The sequence below is a fragment of the Mus caroli genome, unplaced genomic scaffold, assembly GCF_978045245.1.
Source record: "Mus caroli unplaced genomic scaffold, Mus_caroli_1 scaffold_4, whole genome shotgun sequence".
NCBI classification, from domain to species: domain Eukaryota; kingdom Metazoa; phylum Chordata; class Mammalia; order Rodentia; family Muridae; genus Mus; species Mus caroli.
In genome coordinates, this window is record NW_028227259.1 from 96392324 (window position 1) to 96415027 (window position 22704).

The 22704-nt window shown below is 43.0% G+C and overlaps 1 protein-coding gene across 20 annotated transcripts in view; it reads right to left on the reverse strand.

The window, feature by feature from the left end:
* Ccdc158 (coiled-coil domain containing 158) overlaps positions 1-22704 on the reverse strand; it is an 87045-nt gene that overhangs the window by 55845 nt on the left and 8496 nt on the right. For 19 of the 20 annotated variants that reach the window (XM_085836866.1, XM_085836863.1, XM_085836877.1 and 16 more), the window contains 4 exons: positions 19804-19940; positions 11472-11689; positions 889-998; positions 202-529 (listed from right to left, as the gene is read on the reverse strand). In XM_085836866.1, the coding sequence (XP_085692992.1) occupies positions 202-529; positions 889-998; positions 11472-11689; positions 19804-19870 (723 nt within the window). In that variant the 5' untranslated portion in view covers positions 19871-19940. The remainder of the gene's footprint in view (positions 1-201; positions 530-888; positions 999-11471; positions 11690-19803; positions 19941-22704) is intronic. The other variant, XM_085836879.1, reaches the window with a different exon arrangement.

Consider the following 22704-nt stretch of genomic DNA (forward strand, 5'->3'; position numbering starts at 1 on the left):
AAGCTCTATGCCGGTATTTTATAGCACTTGCACACTGGCTATGCTTCCACTTAGCTGTATAGGTAAAATAGCTAGTTTTCTATCAGGAGAGAGCATTGTGTATCATTCAGAGAACAAAATATGAAGGCTTGGCTTATTTTTAAGAATTTAAAAACTATCTCTCAATGCATTGTAATATAAACCAGTGTTCTCACCACTTACTGGAAATATCCTCCCTTTAAGAAAAGAGATTTCTGTGTCTAATTCTCTTAGGATTTTACTAATAGCTGAGCCCAGGCTGCGGAAGTGCATGGTAGACATGCTGTCGTGTTCACATATTTTCTTGCCTGAGGCTTCTTCAAAGTCAACTAAGATTGATCGGATTTCTTGAAGCACGCCTTCATGACTAAGCATCATTTTTCGTAGCTGCTCTATCTGTGTGCTGCTGTCTTTCAACATATCCTCCTTAAGGCACTTGGCAGCTTCAAGTTCACGAACTGTATTCTGAAGCTGATTTCGTGACTCCTCCTGGGACTGACTCTCCCTTCGTCTAGGAAATGAATGAAAGAAAAGAAATAACATTGATAAAACTCAACTTTACTACAAGGAGTAGAAAAAAATTATACAGAATTTTGCTATAGATCCCAGGATGGCCTGGAACTCAATTATGCAACCAGGCTGGCCTTGAACTCAGCAATCTTCCTACCTCAGCCACCCAAATGCTGAGATTACAAGTATTTGGGACTACACCAGCGTGAGGAATAAAACCATAAAACAGTGTCTGGGCTGGAATGTATCTCACTGACACAACACTTGCCTACCAAGCCCAGAGCCTGGCTCAAACTCTAGCACTTGTGGAGGAGGAGGAGGAGGAGGAGGAGGAGGAGGTGTTCAGTAATAAACCCCAACCTGATGTCAGCCATGGCATCTCTCTCCATTTGCATTTCTTGAAGTTTTGTTTGCAAATCAATGACTGACTGTCTTAAGTAAAATTTTTGTTTCTCATGTAATTCATTGCTCTGAAAAAAAAACACACACACACAAATTAATCTAGCTATATATAGAGAGATATTAAACCATCAAAATATAGATCCTATAAACAATAATTTTCCAAGGGTTATGTGTTAATTCATTGTTTATATATTATATATATATTGTGTGTGTGTGTGTGTGTGTGTGTGTGTGTGTGTGTGTGAAACAAATCTGTCTTCCAGCTCAATACAAAAAATGGGAAAATGTTTTGTCTCTTTAAAACTGGAAAACTGGTTGAAATTATGTATCAAGAAAAGTCAAATTTTACCTTTAACTTACTTAAATGTTTGGCAAAAGCCACTGCCATCTAAAACTCTAAAGCCAGGGAGATGGCTCTGCAGTTAAGAAGACTGGCTGCTCTTGCAGAGGACCAGGGTTTGATTCCCAGCACTCATACAGCAGCTGACAACCATCTATAAGTCCAATTCCAGGGAATCTGATGCCCTCTTTCAGACTCTGTGAGTACTGCACGCACACGGTTCATACATACACCCCGTAGACAAACATCTATACATATAAAATGCAAATAAATAAACTTTTAAAACATAAAACTGTGAAGGTGCTCAACTACAGAAAAACTCAGGCATTTCTAAAGCCAGGCACTGAAGCATCTCCCTGCTAACAGCTAGTGGCCACTGTATAATAACAGCTAATGGCCAGTGTATAATAACAGCTAATGGCCACTGTATAATAACAGCTAGTGGCCAGTGTCTAATAACAGCTAGTGGCCACTGTATAATAACAGCTAGTGGCCAGTGTCTAATAACAGCTAGTGGCCAGTGTCTAATAACAGCTAGTGGCCACTGTATAATAAGTAGCTTTTTTTATTACCTCATTTTTTAGTCTGAATGAAAAACAAAAACCATTGAAAATGAAAAGGTTCTAAAATACAAAAATCGAGGCTAAAATTAAGCAAACAGAAAATAAAAAGAAAGATTTAAAAGAAACAAAGATAATGTAGGGATTGGAACATGTGCTTGCAGACTCCATCTCCACACAAGAAGATTGCAGTCATAAAGAATGGGATGCTGGGGCAGGGGTGCACACTGGCAGATCTCTGAGTTTGGGGCCATCCTCGTCTACAGAGTAAGCTTTGAGACAGTCTTGGAGGAAAAAAGGAAGGAAGGTAAGAAGGAAGGAAGGAGGAAAGGAAGGAAAGGGAAAGAAAAGGAAAAGTTAAGTTGGGGATCCAGGTGGTTGTTGTTGGTGTGTACGCCTTTAATCCTAGACATGGTAGACATGCTGTCGTGTTCACATATTTTCTTGCCTGAGGCTTCTTCAAAGTCAACTAAGATTGATCGGATTTCTTGAAGCACGCCTTCATGACTAAGCATCATTTTTCGTAGCTGCTCTATCTGTGTGCTGCTGTCTTTCAACATATCCTCCTTAAGGCACTTGGCAGTTTCAAGTTCACAAACTGTATTCTGAAACTGATTTTAGGAGTCAGAGGCAGTGTGAATTTGAGGCCAGCCTGGTCTACCGAGTGAGTACAAAGACAGTCAGGTCAGGACTACATAGAGAAATTCTATCTCAAAAACAACCTGAAGACAAACAAACAATTACAAAACAGAAAGACTAGGATGCTAAAGCTGGCCACAGCGGCATATGCCTAAATTCCCAAAGGTTAAGAGGATACAGTAGGGGGAGTTCAAATTTACAGCCAGCCTGGGTTACACAGTGAGACTCTTTAAAGGAAGAATAAAGAAGGGGGAGCAAGGAGAGAAAGGGAGGCAGGGAGCATTGCAGATGGAGAGGAGGTGTTTGATAAAGGGCACAGAGAGGAAGAAGGGGGAAGCAGCAGCAGTCAGCAGTAGTCTTTGCTTAGTGTACATGAGGCCCTAGGCTGATGCCTGGTGCCATCTATCAGAGGACAGAGATGCTACTATGTCAAGTGTTGCCAAGTCAAGTCAGAAAAACTATTGCCCGCCGCTTTTGTGTGTCCCCCTGGTAAGAACACGCTCAGGGCAACCGGAATCTTCTGCAGTACAAACTTTATTGCTTACCCCATCAGGAGCCAGTGGAGAAAGCAGCCAGAGAGAGAGAGATATGGCGGAGCCCCCTCCCTTTTATGGAGGACTGTCCTCCGCCTCGGACGTGTCACTCCCTGATTGGCTGCAGCCCATCAGCCAGAGTTGTCGTCACGGGAAAGGCAGAGCACATGGCGTGGAAAGCTACCCCGGCACATGCGCAGTTTGCTTGTTTACTACTTAGAACACGGGTGTCAGTGCCATCAGCGCCATCTTGTAATGGCAAATGTGAAGGCGGCTCCTTACATCTCCCCCTTTTCTTTTATATAAGAGCAATAGGCCACCCATAATAATGAGAGTGGAGATAGAGGTCAAATCCCCAGTGTGTAGGTAAAGGAGCCGTACACAAAACCTCCTCCCAGGCTCATCACCCAAAGGGGTCTTGGTCCGCTCCCGTGTCGTTTTTCCTGGGGGAAGGACACTTGGACACTCAACCTTCTTGAAAGATGACATGTCTCCCTAGAATAGGCTCATATATGCCACAGAGCCCTTCTACTGCAGTGCTTAGCCATGCAACTCTCTCGGGCTGCTGAAGCACACTCACTCTATCCCGTGCAATGAGACTAGCCTCGTGGGGTGCAAGAGCTGAGTGGCCAGCGACCTATTGCTTAAGCATAGATAACCATATATCAGGGGAAGCACCATGTTCTAGTGCTGCAAGCGCCTGGGAAATAATCACCATGTCTCTCCTAGTTTGGGCCTTAAGCTTACAGACCAATCAAAGAAGCAACACTAATCCACAGCAAAGAACAGCTCCAAATAATTCCACCCCCACCCATTCTTTAAAGAAGGAAAATGTTGAAAAGATAGTCCTTAGGTCAGGGACAGGTCCAAGTGCGTGGGGCAAGTCTCAATTTTCAAAGGGTCTGTTCAAATTTAGCCGTCCAATTCTGTATCTCCCAATGCTGCTCTCCCTTTGTTGTTATCGCACTGGACATCACCAAGACGAGGGACATCAGTATTCCCTTGGTCAGTCTGGATTTTTCGGGTGAGTCTTTCTGGTATCCAAAATGGGTTGTCTTCATTCTGTGGAAAAACACAAACAGCTCCCCTGGATCTTATCAAAATAGGATCCGGGCCTTTCCATTTGTTATTTAAAACATCTTTCCATTTAACCATCTCTTTGGGCCTATCTGGCTCTGAACAATGTCGTTCAGCCGTGGTATGGCCATGAGAATCAAGATTTAAAAAATTGAGTGTAAAGAGTGCTGTAGACACAGACACTCTTGGTACTCGGGGTAGAGCCTCCTCGACTCCCCCTTTCTGTTTTATTAGATGGAAGTCCAGTCAGGTGGGTCACGTCCATCTGACGGCAGAACTGTTGGAATCAGTCTTAAGGAGTTTGGGTTTCCCCCAAGCACTCTATGCCTCAAGGCAATGTTGAATCACATGTGAGGCCTTTTCTCCAGTTAAAGGAGAGGCAAACATGATGCCAGAGTATGTGTCAATGGACACATGGAGATATTGAAGTTTTCCAAAGGAAAAAACATGTGTAACATCCATTTGCCAGACCTGTAGAGGTCGAATACCGCGTGGGTTAATTCCCACATGAGGAACTGGCAAGAACTCACAGCAGCTTTGACATTGAGTAACAATGTCACGGGCTTCTTTTCTCGTCAAGGAGAAATGGCGGCGTAATGTTTCAGCCGTCACATGAAAATTGTTATGAAAATTTCTTGCAGCCTCTATCGGGGATGTTAGGGCAGCAGCCACCACTTTAGTGGCTTTATCTGCCAAATCATTCCCCAGAGCCATGGGGCCAGGTAGGCCTGAATGGGCTCTAACATGAGTAATATAAACAGGAAATCTTCTAGATAACAAAACTAATTGTATCTGCTGAAAAATATTGGCAACTTTACTGGAAGGCTTAATCACTCCAGCCACTTCTAAAAAATTGAGGGGTTCTAAAAAGGTTTTTAAAACTTCTAAAACCACTAAACATTTTACCACTTGAGGTGAATTTTCATTATATTGTTTGGATACTACTTTACCATTAGCCACATAGGCACCTATGCCAGTTTTTGATCCATCAGTATATACCACAACCCCATTTTTAAGTGGGTTTCTTACTGTTATTTGTGGAAACACAACAGATTGATTTTGGGCGAACTGTAAAATTGGATGTTTTGGATAATGGTTATCTATTTGTCCTGAAAAGGAGGTAACTAAAACTGCCCAATCATTAGATGTGGCTGCCAAGGTCTGAACCCGTGCAGCGGTATAAGGTACAATTAAAAGATAGGGATTTCGTCCAAAATGGGTGATCGCTGCTTTTAGGCCTTTAAGGGCGAGCTGTGCAATTGCATCAGGATACCAATTTATTATTTTAGTTGGAGATACATTTGGATGGATCCACAACAATGGCCCATTCTGCCACAAAACTGCGGTTGGCAATTGTGCTGTCTTAAAGACACATAAACTAAAAGGCTGCGAATCCTCAATACGTTGTAATTGTGCATTCTGTAAGGCATCTTCCACCTTTTGTAAGGCCTGGCTAGCAGCTAGAGTAAGAGCCCTAGGGGAGGAGATATGAGAATCTCCTTCTAAAATATCAAACAAAGGCCTTAACTCAGCGGAAGGAATCTTCAAAAAAGGTCTGAGCCAGTTAATATCCCCTAACAGCTTCTGAAAATCATTTAAGGTATGGAGGTGATCTCTTCTTATCTCTACCTTTTGGGGCACAATTTTATTTGGGGACACCACAGAGCCCAAAAATTGTCCTGTATCAGAAATTTGGACCTTTTCTGTGGCTATCTGTAAACCCCACTGACTTAAAGTCTTAAGTAGAAAAGGATATGCCTTTTGTAGTATGGTAAGGTTTTTATGGCATAGAAGGATGTCATCCATGTAAAGAAGCAAAATTAAAGAGGGGAATTGTTCCCTCACTGGCAAAAGAGCTTCTTGCACATAAAGTTGGCACATTGTAGGACTATTGGACATTCCCTGTGGTAAGACCTTCCATTGATACCTCTTATCAGGTTCCATGTGATTAATAGAGGGGATGGTAAAGGCAAATCTGGGCCTATCCCTTGGACACAAAGGTATAGAAAAGAAACAATCTTTAATATCTATAATAATTAAATTCCAGCCACGTGGTAAGGCGGAAAGTACAGGGAGACCTCTCTGTGCGGGGCCAAATAAGTTCATTTGCTCATTAATGGCTCTGAGGTCATGGAGCAGTCTCCACTTTCCTGACTTTTTCTTAATTACAAAAATTGGAGTATTCCAAGGTGAGGTAGATGGTTCAATATGGCCCAGTTTTAATTGTTCATTTCCTAACCCTTTTCCCTCTTTATAACCCATCTTTGCCATGATATTTCTTACTTTAACCGAACACCCTCCCGACGGGGCATTCTCATTGGACAAAACAAGGCCCAAATGCTGCATAATATCCCTCCCCCAGAGGTTAACCGGGAGTGGGAGCACATAAGGTATGAATTTTCCTCGCTGCCCCTCGGAGGATTCCCATGTCAAGGCAACAGAGCTTATAGTGGGACATGATTGATATCCTAGGCCCTGTAATGAATGAGATGACTCTGTGGTGGGCCATGCTTTGGGCCACCAATGTGTAGAGATTATACTTTTATCTGCTCCGGTATCAAGGATGCCTTCAAACTCTTTTCCGCTGATCTTAAGGCGGGGCTTAGGTCTATCATTCAAAGATACAACCAAATAGGCAGAATCATTTCCAGAGGAGCCCATTTTCTTTGTCTCAGGTCCTGCAGATTTCTCCCTGGTATTATCAGGAAGGAGCAGTAGCTGAGCTATCCTATCTCCTTTACTAATAGAAAAAACGCCCTTAGGGCTTGAACACAGGACCTGTATTTCAGGGGAATGTTGACAATCCATAACTCCAGGGTGGACTACTAAGCCCTGCAAGGTGAGTGAAACCCGACCGAGAATAAGGCCCATGGTTCCAGGGGGCAAAGATGGTATAGGCTCCACCGGCACCGGCTGAATACTCATTTGAGGCATTAGTAGGAAATCGGAGGTGGCGCGCAGGTCCACCCTTGTGGGTCTTCCTGGGTCGCCTCTCTGACTGCTTCCTGGGTCCTGACAAACCGGTTCCCATATCTTTGAGGGCCCTGGGACCGAGGGCCCGATAGCCCGTTTTTTTGACACATCAGCTGATTGGTTATCAGGTAGGGGAAGGAATCTGCCCTTTATATCCCTCACAGAGCAACACTGGTCGGCTCTATGATAGCCCTTGCCACACTTAGAGCAAAGAGTGAGGGTCCCCCCCTTTTTGTCTGGAGCTCTACAATCTTTCTTAAAATGCCCAGGCCTCCCACAGTTAAAACATGTCCTCCAATCATTTCTGCCTATGAAGCGTTTTTGGGATTGGAGGATGGCAGCCGCTAAGCCTGCATTGGTGAGAGGTCCCCCGAGCTCTCGACAAACCCTGAGCCAATCCTGTAAGCCTTTATTCTTTCTTGGGGCTATGGCCGTTCGACACTCCTGTGTGGCTTGCTCATAAATGAGCTGTTCTATCAGAGGTGCGGCTTGCTCTGAATCTCCAAAAATACGCTCTGCTGCCTCTGTCATTCTGGCCACAAAGTCTGAGAAGGACTCCTGGGGTCCCTGGATGATCTTGGTTAATTGTCCAGTGGCTTCACCTGTTCGGGAGAGCGCCTTCCAGGCCTTAATAGCCGCGGAGGAAATTTGGGCATAAGCTCCCCAGTGATAATTTGTTTGATCAGCGGTATAAGCTCCCTGACCCGTTAACAGGTCAAAGGTCCAATCTCTCTGCTCTGGAGTCAAAGCGGCAGCATTTGCTCGGGCCTGAGTTTGTGCAGCCTCTTGCCATAGTGCTCTCCATTCCATATATTTGCCCATACTGGGGAGAGCGGCTTTTGCAATCATTTGCCAGTCGGCAGGAGTTAGTGCCATGCCAGCAAGCCTGTCTAACTGCACCAAGGTAAAATTAGCATTGGTTCCATATTTACGGACCGATTCAGCAAGCTCTTTAATCTGTGTATAATCTACTGGAGCGTGGACACACCCACCCTCAGCTCCTTCAAAGACCGGAAATGCCTGTTGTATCTTCCTTTGTTCCTCTCTTGGAATGAACGAGTCTGCGCACTGCCTCTCTGCGCAGGGCTGACGCACTACGCAGGGCGGGGGCTCCGCATAGGGCGGAGGTGCACTATGACCCTGAAGCTGACTGCCCTGAGGCCAAGCAGCAAGCTGGCCTTTGCCAGTCGCTTTTGGCTTTTTTCTTGACCTATAAGCTCGCATTTCTCTCTCATAATAAGCTGCTTCCTCCTCCAAGTCTGTTTCCTCAGAAGGGCTAATTTCTTCATCTGATTCACAGCTATTAAGAACTGGCTCCTTAAACTCATCTCTTTTCTCCTCTTTCCTTCCAATCTCTCCCCAGGTATTTTTCCCTGACATTAACTTTTCCTTGGGTTCAAGACCCGTGGAAAGGCCTGTATACTTATTTCGCGCGCCATGCTTTCTCTTTTTTCCTGCTCTCTCTCCCCGCTTTACTTCTGATAGACTGTCTTGAATTTCGTTCAGAATTCTCCACCCTGTCTTAACCGCTTGTTGACATATGAAAAGAAATAAAAAGGCTTTTAACACTAGAGAAAGTTCAAGACCAGACATACCTTGTAAAGCTGTAACGCGCCGTCCCATCCCAGCAGTTCTGGTTCTGCTCCGTTCCCCAGCTGAAGAGTCCTGAACCCACGCCGGATCCTTCTCAACAGTCTGTTTTGTGGGAACACTTCATTATCACAGTTCCCCAGCTGATGAGTTCTGAACCTACACCGGGTTTTTCTCAACAGTCTGTTTCCGGGAACACTTCACTAACCGCTCCTTCTCCGTGATGCAGTAGCTCCCGGGTTTCGGCACCATTTATTGCCCGCCGCTTTTGTGTGTCCCCCTGGTAAGAACACGCTCAGGGCAACCGGAATCTTCTGCAGTACAAACTTTATTGCTTACCCCATCAGGAGCCAGTGGAGAAAGCAGCCAGAGAGAGAGAGATATGGCGGAGCCCCCTCCCTTTTATGGAGGACTGTCCTCCGCCTCGGACGTGTCACTCCCTGATTGGCTGCAGCCCATCAGCCAGAGTTGTCGTCACGGGAAAGGCAGAGCACATGGCGTGGAAAGCTACCCCGGCACATGCGCAGTTTGCTTGTTTACTACTTAGAACACGGGTGTCAGTGCCATCAGCGCCATCTTGTAATGGCAAATGTGAAGGCGGCTCCTTACAAAAAACAACACCAAGTGTCACAGCCAAGCTTCACATTAACATCCGTTCATCTGCAGGACGACTCTCACGGTAGTCTCTCCTACTTTAAATGTCTCACACACAGGATCACAAGGAAGGGACCATGTCTTTCCCATCTGTGGGAAAGCCCTGCTAATTAAGGTCCAAGTCTACCATTGTCCAGATAATCTTCTGAGCTGGGCGAGTAATGGAGGAATCCCTTCTTCTTCTTCTTCTTCTTCTTTTTTTTTTTTTTTTGTTTATGTTTTTAGAGCTAGAGCTTTATTGTAGAAAGGCAGGGATAAAGAGAGGATAGAAAGAGAGAGGCTGGCTATGGCCACATGGAGAGAGGGGGAAAGGGAGAGAGAGAGAAAGAGGGCTAGAGAAGAGAGTGAGAAAGGTAAGAGCTTAAAGAGCGAGGAATCCCTTCAATGGCAGAGCTTCCTCTACTCTGCCCTTGTCTGGGGAGTTCAACACCACCCCCACCTCTCTACCTGCAGAATGTCATGGAGCCTTGGTTAAGATTACAGGTCTACTTCCTTTCTACCTTAAGAACCTGTTCAGCTAGCACCTGAGATTCCTGAAATATTTCTCCATGCTAATGAGGCAGCTCAGTATGAAAGCCCTCAGCCTTTGCCCACCCTGATCCCCATATATTCTGATCCCCATCCCCAAAATTATATAAGCCTTGAGTTGATCTGCATCCCTGCATCTGGTCATGGTGTCATCATTCACAGTATGTACTCACAGGGCTTCCAGAACACACACACACACGCACATGCACACATGCATCATCTCTGCTACTTTTCCTCTCATGGGCCCTTTTTGGCCGAAGATCCCCAAGGAAAGGGAGGGTCACACCCATCTTTACATATCTGGAACCTGGCACATTTCTGTTACATAGGAATATAATAACAGCACTGTTTGGTAAATATTACAAGTGGCCAAACAGTGCTGTATTACTGATTTTACTGGGAACCAGTCAAATGTGACATACTCTAACAGGAGATAACAGGAAATAAATTAGACACAGAAAATAAATTAAGGCTGCCTGCCCCCTCCCTCCCTCCCTCTGTCCCTCCCTTCCTCCCTCCCTTGCATTTGGGAGGACAACTCTTTGGCATCCATCCTCTCCTGACACCTTGTAGGATACAGGGTTTGAATTCAGGTTGCCAGGCTTGTGCATTAGCACCTCTCCACACTGAGCCATCTTGCCAGCCCCATTATTGTTTCTTCTCTCTACTAGTATGTCTGTGTTTCCTCTGTCTCTATGTGTCTTATTGGTGCACTTATCACAAGGTCTCACCACTACTTGCTTACATGACTGCCTCGCCTCCAAAATTATGAACTCCTTTGAGAGAGAGCCCTGACTTATTTATCTTTGTATACCATGTGTATAATAAAATGGCACATAATTTTTCCCATTTTTAATAAATTGTAGGCTCCTCTACAGTCTTCATCTAGTTTGATGAGGCAGAATAACATGCTGTTGGACACAGACGATGTAAAAACAGTACTGTACAGAGAACACTCTCCATGCTATCTGAGGGAAAGGCTTCAGAGAGGGAAATGCTTCAACTGAGCCCTGATAGATGATAAGAATCTTCCAGTAGTCAAGTAGAGAGGCATGGAAATCTAGATTTACAAGGTCCAACCAGGATGAGCAAGTGGCTTAACAGTGCTGGGGCAGAGGGGACAGACAGAGAATGGGTACTGAGTAAGGCTAGCATGAAGATCTTATATGCGGTAGTAAGAAGTCTGGCTTTTACAAAGTAGCTACTGGAACTTAATGCACAGTTTGAGTCTAGATGAGTTCGAACCTTTTACATTTTTAGCCAATACTTCTAAAATCTATTTAACCATCTGTATGTACATACATGCAAAATCTTCCTTTCTACCACTGTTTGCAAAGAGAAATCAGCTATCATAATAGCAGGACAGCAGGCCTAAACCAATTATTAATAGCAGATGAGTGTCATTAATTATAACATTTTGAAGCACTCAGATTTTACTAAAATTACATCATGAAACTAAGGCATTATTATTACCAGGAAGAAAATGACATGTAAGTGTCTCATTAGCCCAACAGGAAGGACAGATCAAATGTAGGTTTAGCTGATGGACCCATGACTGATATTTTCTTTCAGGGGTCTAAGTGCTATTTCAAGACAGCATGCCTCCTGTCCTAACGGTGCCAGGGGCTAGAGGAGAATGCAACTCACTTCGTTGAGTCTTCTCTGCAAATCTTTAACTTGATGTGAATATTCTTCCAAAACACGTTCAATATGCTCTTTTCCAGGGTAAGGGGTGGACTTTCTCGGAGAATCAAGTTCCACTTCATATTTAGGAAAAAAGGGCATTTGTGTTAAAGCCCCAGTTGAAGATGCATTTTCAATTATTGTACCATGAGTAGACGTTACAAAAAACGGGCTTGAAGAACCTAAATATTAGAGAATTCGTTAATTATTCATAAGACAACTGTGAGGCAAACACTATTGTAGGGGTTCCTTTAACAAACCCTGAAGGAGCACAGGTCTCATGGGAAAACAGGAAGTGAAAGCACAGCTAAGAGCCCCAAGAACACAGGAGAATGCATAGGAGATAGGCTGGGGAAGAGGGTGAGCACATGACCTTGGAACTGAATCGCCTTCAAGTTTGTAGGAGTAACAAGCAAGCAGTCTGGAGAACAGGAGAGATGGACACTCAAGAGTGGAAGCATCACAGTAAACACCAGTGGGCTTGAGACAGCTGAGATGCTCTGGGGAGAGGAAAGCAGCTGCCACATCCGAGGATGGAAATTTGAACTGTGAAGAGCCTGGGAGTCATTCTTTGAGTGTGGATCTCACTTAGTATGGTATAGTTTTGAAACTGGGAAGAGACCTGGTCGAGGAAAATATTCCTCTGTGGCATCAGGACCCTGCTGAGGTAGGAGACCATGACTATTAAGTGACAGACTGGTAAGAGATCCATAGCAAAAATCTCCCAGCAGCTCAGCACAAAAATGGAGATATTAGCTAGACTGATAAGCATCTGGGTTTCTGTGAGGATGCAGAATGATAAAGGGGCATGCGGGCACTGGCACACACACAGAAGAGTGGTAGTTTAGGAGTAACAGCAGAGTCTCTAACAGCTGCTGCCAAGCTTTGCAGTATATCAGGATCCCTTGAGAAACATTAAAATAACATAGTTGTACCTCAGCCCCACTCTGGAGCTACTGAATCAGACTTTGCAAGTGTGAATCTAAGATATTTCAATGTTTAGAACTGAAAAGGCTAAGGTTGGACAGTGATGACGTGGTTGAGAGCCACTACTTTCATTAGGCAGGAAAACAGGAGCTCCATAGTCATAACAAGATAGGAGAGAGCTGAGGTAAGAGACTCATCCCAGAAGTCTAACACTTGCTAATAAGATGTGTGCATAGGGACAAGAAGGGGCTAGAAGGCTCAGTAATTAAAGCACTTGTTATTCTTGCAGAGGATCCAGGTTTGGTTCCCAGGACCCAAGTGGTGGCTCACAACCATCTGTAACTCCAGATCCATCAGTTCTGATACCCTCTTCTGACCTCAGAGGGCACCAAGCACACATGGGATGCACAAACATACCTGTAGGCAAAATACTCATACAAGTAAAGCAAATCTTAAACAAACAAACAAACTTTAGAGGACAAGAAGTTGGGCACCTAGGATTTTATTAGGCCACCAGGAGGTCAATGTTAACAGGAATGATGCTATACCTAAAGAGAGATGAACTGAGTTAACCAAGAAACACTGAAAAAGAGCACCGGAGTAGCTAGGGCGCAGGGTCGGCTGACACTCGCCAGCTACCCACGACACCCGCCACAGGATCTTAAGACTTCTGGTGAGTGGAACACAGCTTCTGCTCCAATCCAATTGCGCGCGGGACCTGAGACTGCATTAGTTAGGGAAGCAGAAAACCGGCCTGAGTAGGGCCACAGGCCTCTTCCGGCCGGACCAGCACCAGGGTAGCTACAGCGCAGGGTTGGCTGACACCCGCCAGCTACCCACGACACCTGCCACAGGATTTTGAGACTTCTGGTGAGTGGAACACAGCTTCTGCTCCAGTCCAATCACACGGGACCTGAGACTGCTTTGGTTGGGGAGGCAGAAATCCGGCCTGAGTAGGGCCACAAGCCTCTTCCGGTCAGAACAGCACCAGGGTAGCTAGGGCGCAGGATCGGCTGACACTCGCCAGATACCCACAACACCCGCCACAGGATCTTAAGACTTCTGGTGAGTGGAACACAGCTTCTGCTCCAATCCAATTGCGTGCGGGACCTGAGACTGCATTAGTTAGGGAAGCAGAAAACCGGCCTGAGTAGGGCCACAGGCCTCTTCCGGCCGGACCAGCACCGGGGTATCTACAGCGCAGGGTCGGCTGACACCCGCCAGCTACCCACGACACCCGCCACAGGATTTTGAGACTTCGGGTGAGTGGAACACAGAGTCTGCTCCAATCTTTAAACAGTGACAACAATAACAATTAACCCCAGAGATTACCAGATGGCGAAAGGTAAACGTAATAATCTTACTAACAGAAACCAAGACCACTCACCATCATCAGAACCCAGCACCCCAACTTCGCCCAGTCCAGGGCACCCCAACACACCGGAAAAGCTAGACACGGATCTAAAAGCATATCTCATGATGATGGTAGAGGACATCAAGAAGGACTTTAATAACTCACTTAAAGAATTACAGGAGAACATGGCTAAAGAGTTACAAGTCCTTAAAGAAAAACAGGATGACACAATCAAACAGGTAGAAGTCCTTAAAGAAAAACAGGATAACACAATCAAAAAGGTAGAAGTCCTTAAAGAAAAACAGGAAAACACATCCAAACAGATGATGGAAATGAACAAAACCATACTAGACCTAAAAAGGGAAGTAGACACAATAAAGAAAACCCAAAATGAGGCAACACTGGAGATAGAAACCCTAGGAAAGAAATCTGGAACCATAGATACGAGCATCAGCAACAGAATACAAGAGATGGAAGAGAGAATCTCAGGTGCAGAAGATTCCATAGAGAACATCGGCACAACAATCAAGGAAAATGTAAAACGCAAAAAGATCCTAACTCAAAACATCCAAGAAATACAGGACACAATGAGAAGACCAAACCTACGGGTAATAGGAGTGGATGAGAATGAAGATTTTCAACTGAAAGGACCAGCAAACATCTTCAACAAAATTATAGAAGAAAACTTCCCAAATCTAAAGAAAGAGATGCCCATGAACATACAAGAAGCCTACAGAACTCCAAATAGACTGGACCAGAAAAGAAATACCTCCCGACACATAATAATCAGAACAACAAATGCACTAAATAAAGATAGAATACTAAAAGCAGTAAGAGAAAAAGGCCAAGTAACATATAAAGGCAAGCCTATCAGAATTACACCAGATTTTTCACCAGAGACTATGAAAGCCAGAAGATCCTGGACAGATGTTATACAGACACTAAAAGAACACAAATTCCAGCACAGGCTACTATACCCAGCCAAACTCTCAATTAACATAGATGGAGAAACCAAAGTATTCCACGACAAAACCAAATTCACACATTATCTCTCCACGAATCCAGCCCTTCAAAGGATAATAACAGGAAAAAACCAATACAAGGACAGGAACCACGCCCTAGAAACAACAAGAAGGTAATCCCTCAACAAACCTAAAAGAAGACAGCCACAAGAACAGAATGCCAACTTTAACAACAAAAATAACAGGAAACAACAATTACTTTTCCTTAATATCTCTTAATATCAATGGACTCAACTCCCCGATAAAAAGACATAGACTAACAAACTGGCTACACAAACAAGACCCAACATTTTGCTGCTTACAGGAAACTCATCTCAGAGAAAAAGATAGACACTACCTCAGAATGAAAGGCTGGAAAACAATTTTCCAAGCAAATGGTATGAAGAAACAAGCTGGAGTAGCCATTCTAATATCTGATAAGATTGACTTCCAACCCAAAGTCATCAAAAAAGACAGGGAGGGGCACTTCATACTCATCAAAGGTAAAATCCTCCAAGAGGAACTATCAATCCTGAATATCTATGCTCCAAATACAAAGGCAGCCACATTCATTAAAGAAACTTTAGTAAATCTCAAAGCACACATTGCACCTCATACAATAATAGTGGGAGACTTCATCACACCACTTTCACCAATGGACAGATCATGGAAACAGAAACTAAACAGGGACACAGTGAAACTAACAGAAGTTATGAATCAAATGGATCTGGCAGATATCTACAGAACATTCTATCCTAAAACAAAAGGATATACCTTCTTCTCAGCACCTCATGGTACCTTCTCCAAAATGGACCACATAATTGGTTACAAAACAGGCCTCAACAGATACAATAATATTGAAATTGTCCCATGCATCCTATCAGATCACCATGGACTAAGGCTGATCTTCAATAACAAAATAAATAATAGAAAGCCAACATTCACGTGGAAACTGAACAACACTCTTCTCAATGATACCTTGGTCAAGGAAGGAATAAAGAAAGAAATTAAGGACTTTTTAGAGTTCAATGAAAATGAAGCCACAACATACCCAAACTTATGGGACGCAATGAAAGCATTTCTAAGAGGAAAACTCATAGCTCTGAGTGCCTCCAAAAAGAAACTAGAGAGAGCACACATTAGCAACTTGACAACACACTTAAAAGCACTAGAACAAAAGGAAGCAAACTCACCCAAGAGGAGTAGACGGCAGGAAATAATCAAACTCAGGGGCGAAATCAACCAAGTGGAAACAAGAAGAACTATTCAAAGAATCAACCAATCAAGGAGCTGGTTCTTTGAGAAAATCAACAAGATAGATAAACCCTTAGCCAGACTCACTAGAGGGCACAGGGAAAGCATCCTAATTAACAAAATCAGAAATGAAAAAGGAGACATAACAACAGATCCTGAAGACATCCAAAACACCATCAGATCCTTCTACCAAAGGCTATACTCAACAAAACTGGAGAACCTGGATGAAATGGAGAAGTTCCTAGACAGACACCAGGTACCAAAGCTGAATCAAGATCAGGTTAATGATCTAAACAGCCCTATATCCCCCAAAGAAATAGAAGCAGTCATTAATAGTCTCCCAACCAAAAAAAGCCCAGGACCAGATGGGTTTAGTGCAGAGTTCTATCAGACCTTCAAAGAAGATCTAATCCCAGTTCTTCACAAACTATTCCACAAAATAGAAACAGAAGGTACTCTACCCAACTCATTCTATGAAGCCACAATTACTCTGATACCTAAACCACAAAAAGACCCAACAAAGATAGAAAACTTCAGACCAATATCCCTTATGAATATTGATGCAAAAATCCTCAATAAAGTTCTTGCTAACCGAATCCAAGAACATATCAAAACAATCATCCATCCTGACCAAGTAGGTTTCATCCCAGGGATGCAGGGATGGTTCAATATACGGAAATCCATCAACGTAATCCAGTATATAAACAAACTCAAAGACAAAAACCACATGGTCATCTCGTTAGATGCGGAAAAAGCATTTGACAAGATCCAACACCATTCATGATAAAAGTCTTGGAAAGATCAGGAATTCAAGGCCCATACCTAAACATGATAAAAGCAATCTACAGCAAACCAGTAGCCAACATCAAAGTAAATGGTGAGAAGCTTGAAGCAATCCCTCTAAAATCAGGGACTAGACAAGGCTGTCCACTTTCTCCATACCTATTCAACATTGTACTTGAAGTCCTAGCCAGAGCAATTCGACAACAAAAGGAGATCAAAGGGATACAAATTGGAAAAGATGAAGTCAAAATATCACTTTTTGCAGATGATATGATAGTATATATAAGTGACCCTAAAAATTCCACCAGAGAACTCCTAAACCTGATAAACAGCTTCGGTGAAGTAGCTGGATATAAAATTAACTCAAACAAATCAATGGCCTTTCTCTACACAAAGAATAAACAGGCCGAGAAAGAAATTAGGGAAACAACACCCTTCTCAATAGTCACAAATAATATAAAATATCTTGGCGTGACTCTAACTAAGGAAGTGAAAGATCTGTATAATAAAAACTTCAAGTCTCTGAAGAAAGAAATTATAGAAGATCTCAGAAGAAGGAAAGATCTCCCATGCTCATGGATTGGCAGGATCAACATTGTAAAAATGGCTATCTTGCCAAAAGTAATCTACAGATTCAATGCAATCCCCATCAAAATTCCAAATCAATTCTTCAACGAATTAGAAAGTGCAATCTGCAAATTCATCTGGAATAACAAAAAACCTAGGATAGCAAAAACTCTTCTCAAGGATAAAAGAACCTCTGGTGGAATCACCATGCTGGACCTAAAGCTTTACTACAGAGCAATTGTGATAAAAACTGCGTGGTACTGGTATAGTGACAGACAAATAGACCAATGGAATAGAATTGAAGACCCAGAAATGAACCCACACACCTACGGTCACTTGATCTTCGACAAGGGAGCTAAAAACAATCCAGTGGAAGAAAGACAGCATTTTCAACAAATGGTGCTGGCACAACTGGTTGTTATCATGTAGAAGAATGCGAATCGATCCATTCCTATCTCCTTGTACTAAGGTCAAGTCTAAGTGGATCAAGGAACTTCACATAAAACCAGAGACACTGAAACTTATAGAGGAGAAAGTGGGGAAAAGCCTTGAAGATATGGGCACAGGGGAAAAATTCTTGAATAGAACAGCAATGGCTTGTGCTGTAAGATCGAGAATTGACAAGTGGGACCTCATGAAACTGCAAAGCTTCTGCAAGGCTAAAGACACCATCAATAAGACAAAAAAACCACCAACAGATTGGGAAAGGATCTTTACCTATCCTAAATCAGATAAGGGACTAATATCCAATATATATAAAGAACTCAAGAAGGTGGACTCCAGAAAGTCAAATAACCCCATTAAAAATGGGGCTCAGAACTGAACAAAGAATTCTCACCTGAATAATACCGAATGGCAGAGAAGCACCTGAAAATATGTTCAACATCGTTAATCATCAGGGAAATGCATATCAAAACAACCCTGAGATTCCACCTCACACCAGTCAGAATGGCTAAGATCAAAAATTCAGGTGACAGCAGATGCTGGCGAGGATGTGGAGAAAGAGGAACACTCCTCCATTGTTGGTGGGATTGCAAGCTTGTACAACCACTCTGGAAATCAGTCTGGCGGTTCCTCAGAAAATTGGACATAGTACTACCGGAGGATCCAGCAATACCTCTCCTGGGCATATATCCAGAAGATGTCCCAACCGGTAAGAAGGACACATGCTCCACTATGTTCATAGCAGCCCTATTTATAATAGCCAGAAGCTGGAAAGAACCCAGATGTCCCTCAACAGAGGAATGGATACAGAAATTATGGTACATTTACACAATGGAGTACTACTCAGCTATTAAAAAGAATGAATTTATGAAATTCCTAGCCAAATGGATGGACCTGGAGGGCATCATCTTGAGTGAGGTAACACAATCACAAAGGAACTCACACAATATGTATTCACTGATAAGTGGATATTAGCCCAAAACTTAGGATACCCAAGATATAAGATACAATTTGCTAAACGCATGAAACTCAAGAAGAATGAAGACCAAAATGTGGACACTGTGCCCCTTCTTAGAATTGGGAACAAAACACCCAGGGAAGGAGTTACAGAGACAAAGTTTGGAGCTGTGATGAAAGGATGGACCATCTAGAGACTGCCGTATCCAGGGATCCATCCCATAATCAGCTTCTAAACGCTGACACCATTGCATACACTAGCAAGATTTTGCTGAAAGGACCCAAATATAGCTGTCTCTTGTGAGACTATGCAGGGGCCTAGCAAACACAGGAGTGGATGCTCACAGTCAGCTATTGGATGTATCACAGGGCCCCCAATGGAGAAGCTAGAGAAAGTACCCAAGGAGCTAAAGGGATCTGCAACCCTATAGTTGGAACAACATGATGAACTAACCAGTACCCCGGAGCTCTTGTCTCTAGCTGCATATGTATCTAAAGATGGCCTAGTCGGCCATCAATGGAAAGAGAGGCCCATTGGACTTGCAAACTTTATATGCCCCAATATAGGGGAATGCCAGGGCCAAAAGAATGGGAATGGGTGGGTAGGGAAGTGGGGGGCGCTATGAGGGACTTTTGGGATAGCATTGGAAATGTAATTGAGGAAAATATGTAATAAAAAAAACACTGAAAAAAATGAAGGGATGATGGAAAAACTAAAGGTATGTTGGTTAACCAAGAAACACTGGAAAAAATGAAGGTATCAGCACAGAAACAATTTAGATAAAAGATAATGGAAACATACTAAATCCAGATATGCTCAGTTACAGCGCTAGGTAACCTCTAACTCAAAAACAGAATTATAAACAGCACAGTAGACATTCACAACTAAGTTCTGTGCCTTGCAGTTAAAAACAAAGCATACCAAAAACTAGGAGCTAAGATGGTTATTATGAAGATTGTTGAATTTGCATCCCTCCCACCCTGCTTTGGTTTTAGAAAAGGTGCATACCTCCTTTGGATGTGATGCCACTTGGTAAAAAATCTTCGTTTTTTGATTCACAAGCTTTTGATTCCATGTTAACTATTCCCTACCTCTTCTTAGAGATCTTGAGAAGTGAGCGCTTCTTAGGATCATTCAGTTCTTGTCTATGAGAAATAAAGCATTCACTCTTTATTAAGATCTTATTGAAAAAGCTTATAGGGAAGCAGGAACAGACTTTGTTAATGCTTTTGACATTTTCCTATAGAAAAATATGAATACAAAAATATCTTATTGTTATATAAAACTAATGTGCAAGTCAAATTTTATTGCAAAACTTGACTTTAAGACCAAAGCAGTTTTCATTACTTTTGTCTGAACAGGTCACCTAGACAAAACAAGGTATCCTTGGCTGGCTTAGAATTCACTTATGTACACAGAGCTAGCCTTGAATCACAGAGATCTGCCTGCTCCTGCTTTGTACTATTGGGATTACAAGTGTGCTCCACCATGCCCAGCCTCCAAAGGGTTACTAAAGAGAAACTAAAATTTAAAGATTAATATTTTAGTTATTATGATAACTAGTGATCTGACTGGGGCAGTTATTCTTTCAATAAAATTGTGGTGCTAAATAATAGAAATTATCTCCCTAACAAAGACCTCAAATCAGCAAATTAGATATCATTAATACAAGCTAAAAAACTTATTTGATGTTAAATAATATTTATGGTTTTATATTTAATCAGGAAGGTGCTACTAAGTATGGAAAATAATGATGGTGGCCTAATTCCAAATTTTTTACTTTTCCTCAAACTAGCAAAAAATCAAGATAGAAACCAAGAAAACTATGTGTATTCCACATTGTCAGTACCCTAAAGACAAAATGCCTTCAAATATCTAGAAATAGAGGAGTTCTCCCTATATGGTGAGGCAGTTTCCACCAGCCTGCTGTGAAGCACTTCTGTGGAGAAATGGGAGAAGCAACGGGAAAGACTTTCAGGTGCAGAGGGGAACAGAGACCAGTGCAGACGACTGCACTCTGAGACAGTGAGACTTCAAGGTGCAGAGGGGAATGGAAACCAGTCCAGAAGACTGCATTCTGAGACAATGAAACAACAGAAGCCAAAACACTGAGCCCACATGGGCCCTGAGTACAGCTACCAGCCTTAGAGCAGCACTGTGAGGAGAGTATTTCAAAAGAGGTAGCTTTCCCTGAAGATGATAGGCTAAAGGGAAGAAACGATGGAAGAGGGGAAATTAAGGACCCAATAGGAACAAAACAAAGGACACTGGACTTTCCCTCTACACCTCCCACCCCTCCCCCACCATTACCACAAAAGCTACATAGAAAGAGGGCATGTGCGGCCCAGCAGCCCTGCTCTGAAATGAAGAGAACAAACAAAAGCAGACCATCTCCATACAGAATGCACACAAAGGTCAGATAATGTGCAAAGTCTTTTCTGCTGGTCAAGTCTCCTCCACCAAACAACAGAAGTGACACCAAAGACAAGTATTCCATGAAACTCCAAAGTAAACATTCTCAAGCAAGTATATACACCCTCATAATGACAAAATAATTTTAAAACAAAAAGTAAAGACAAGATACCATGCATGTAAACAGCACCAAAAAGACACCTAGTAATTTCAGACACTACAGCAATGTGACCAGCAGATGATAAAATTTCAGCCAAACAGCAGTTGTGACCCTGCAGCTGTTGTGAGGAGACTGCACTCACAACTCACTGAAGGATATGCAAACTGGCCCACACAAACAATTCTCTGAGGGCTAGGAGTATAGCAGACAGTGCCTTGCTAGGCCAGCACACCGAGGCCATGCAGAGCCAGCACTGCAGCAGGTGGATGTGCAAGGTTTGGGCTGCATGCCTTCTACTGAACGGCACTTGTGCCAGAATGGAGACTGTTTCTGTGGGCTACAGTAAAGCTCACAGATGTGGGCAGAGGTCATATCCACGCTCTCCCCAATATGAAAGTATGGAAAAGTGAGCTCAGTTGGTCGTGTGCCTGCCTGGAAGGCACAAGGTCCTGACTAAACCCAGTACCACCCAGCCTCCCACCCCCAGAGTAAGCACAGCAGCATAGGACTGGGTACTTTTACTTTACAGCAGCCAGTCCTTTACAAACATGTTTGGTACTTCTATTTGGCATGGCTGCCAGTATTTTGTGAACTTTAGAATAATGAAGTCTGTATAGAGCAATACAAACAAACAAAACCCCCAAAACAACAGCCCCCTGCATTTCAGTCTGCACTAGTTTGGAATGACCACATCCTCATTTCGATCAGAGATTCCATGTTCCTTCACCTCATGACACATTAGAACTGAAATACCCTAAGTTTGTAAAATCATTGAGGATTTCTGGAATTGAAGGCTTTTTCCTCAGGAAACCATAAAATTGTTGGACTCTGCACTTGGATAATTTGAGGATCATAAAACAAACTTACAAATATATATTTTTCAGAAATTTGTAGCATAAATGCCTTTAATTTTTTTTTTCATTTATTTCTTTATTTTTGTGGTACTGGGGAACATGGTACACATAAGAGAAGCTCTCTGTCACTGTCACTGAGCTACATTCCCAGACTTACAAGGACCTACTTCAGATTTGAGGGAAATACAGAGGTGAGGTCTTGGCTTGTTCTGGGATTGTCCAAGGTCTATTACAAACTCTTCTGCATCATTTAAAATTATACATATGTTCACACTGGAAAGAGCCTTAAAACTGGCAAAGGCAGTCATGGTCAGAATGCTGCAGAAAACGCCTTGGAAATGGAACCCCACATACTAAGGCCCTTTGAAGATCGTCTGTAGGTCTTAGTACAGCCTAGCTGAAGTGCTCAGAGACATCCTCTGAGTACTTACTCCTCCTCCTTGAACTCCTTTCCTAGAATAAACAGTCTCCATCTCCACTTCT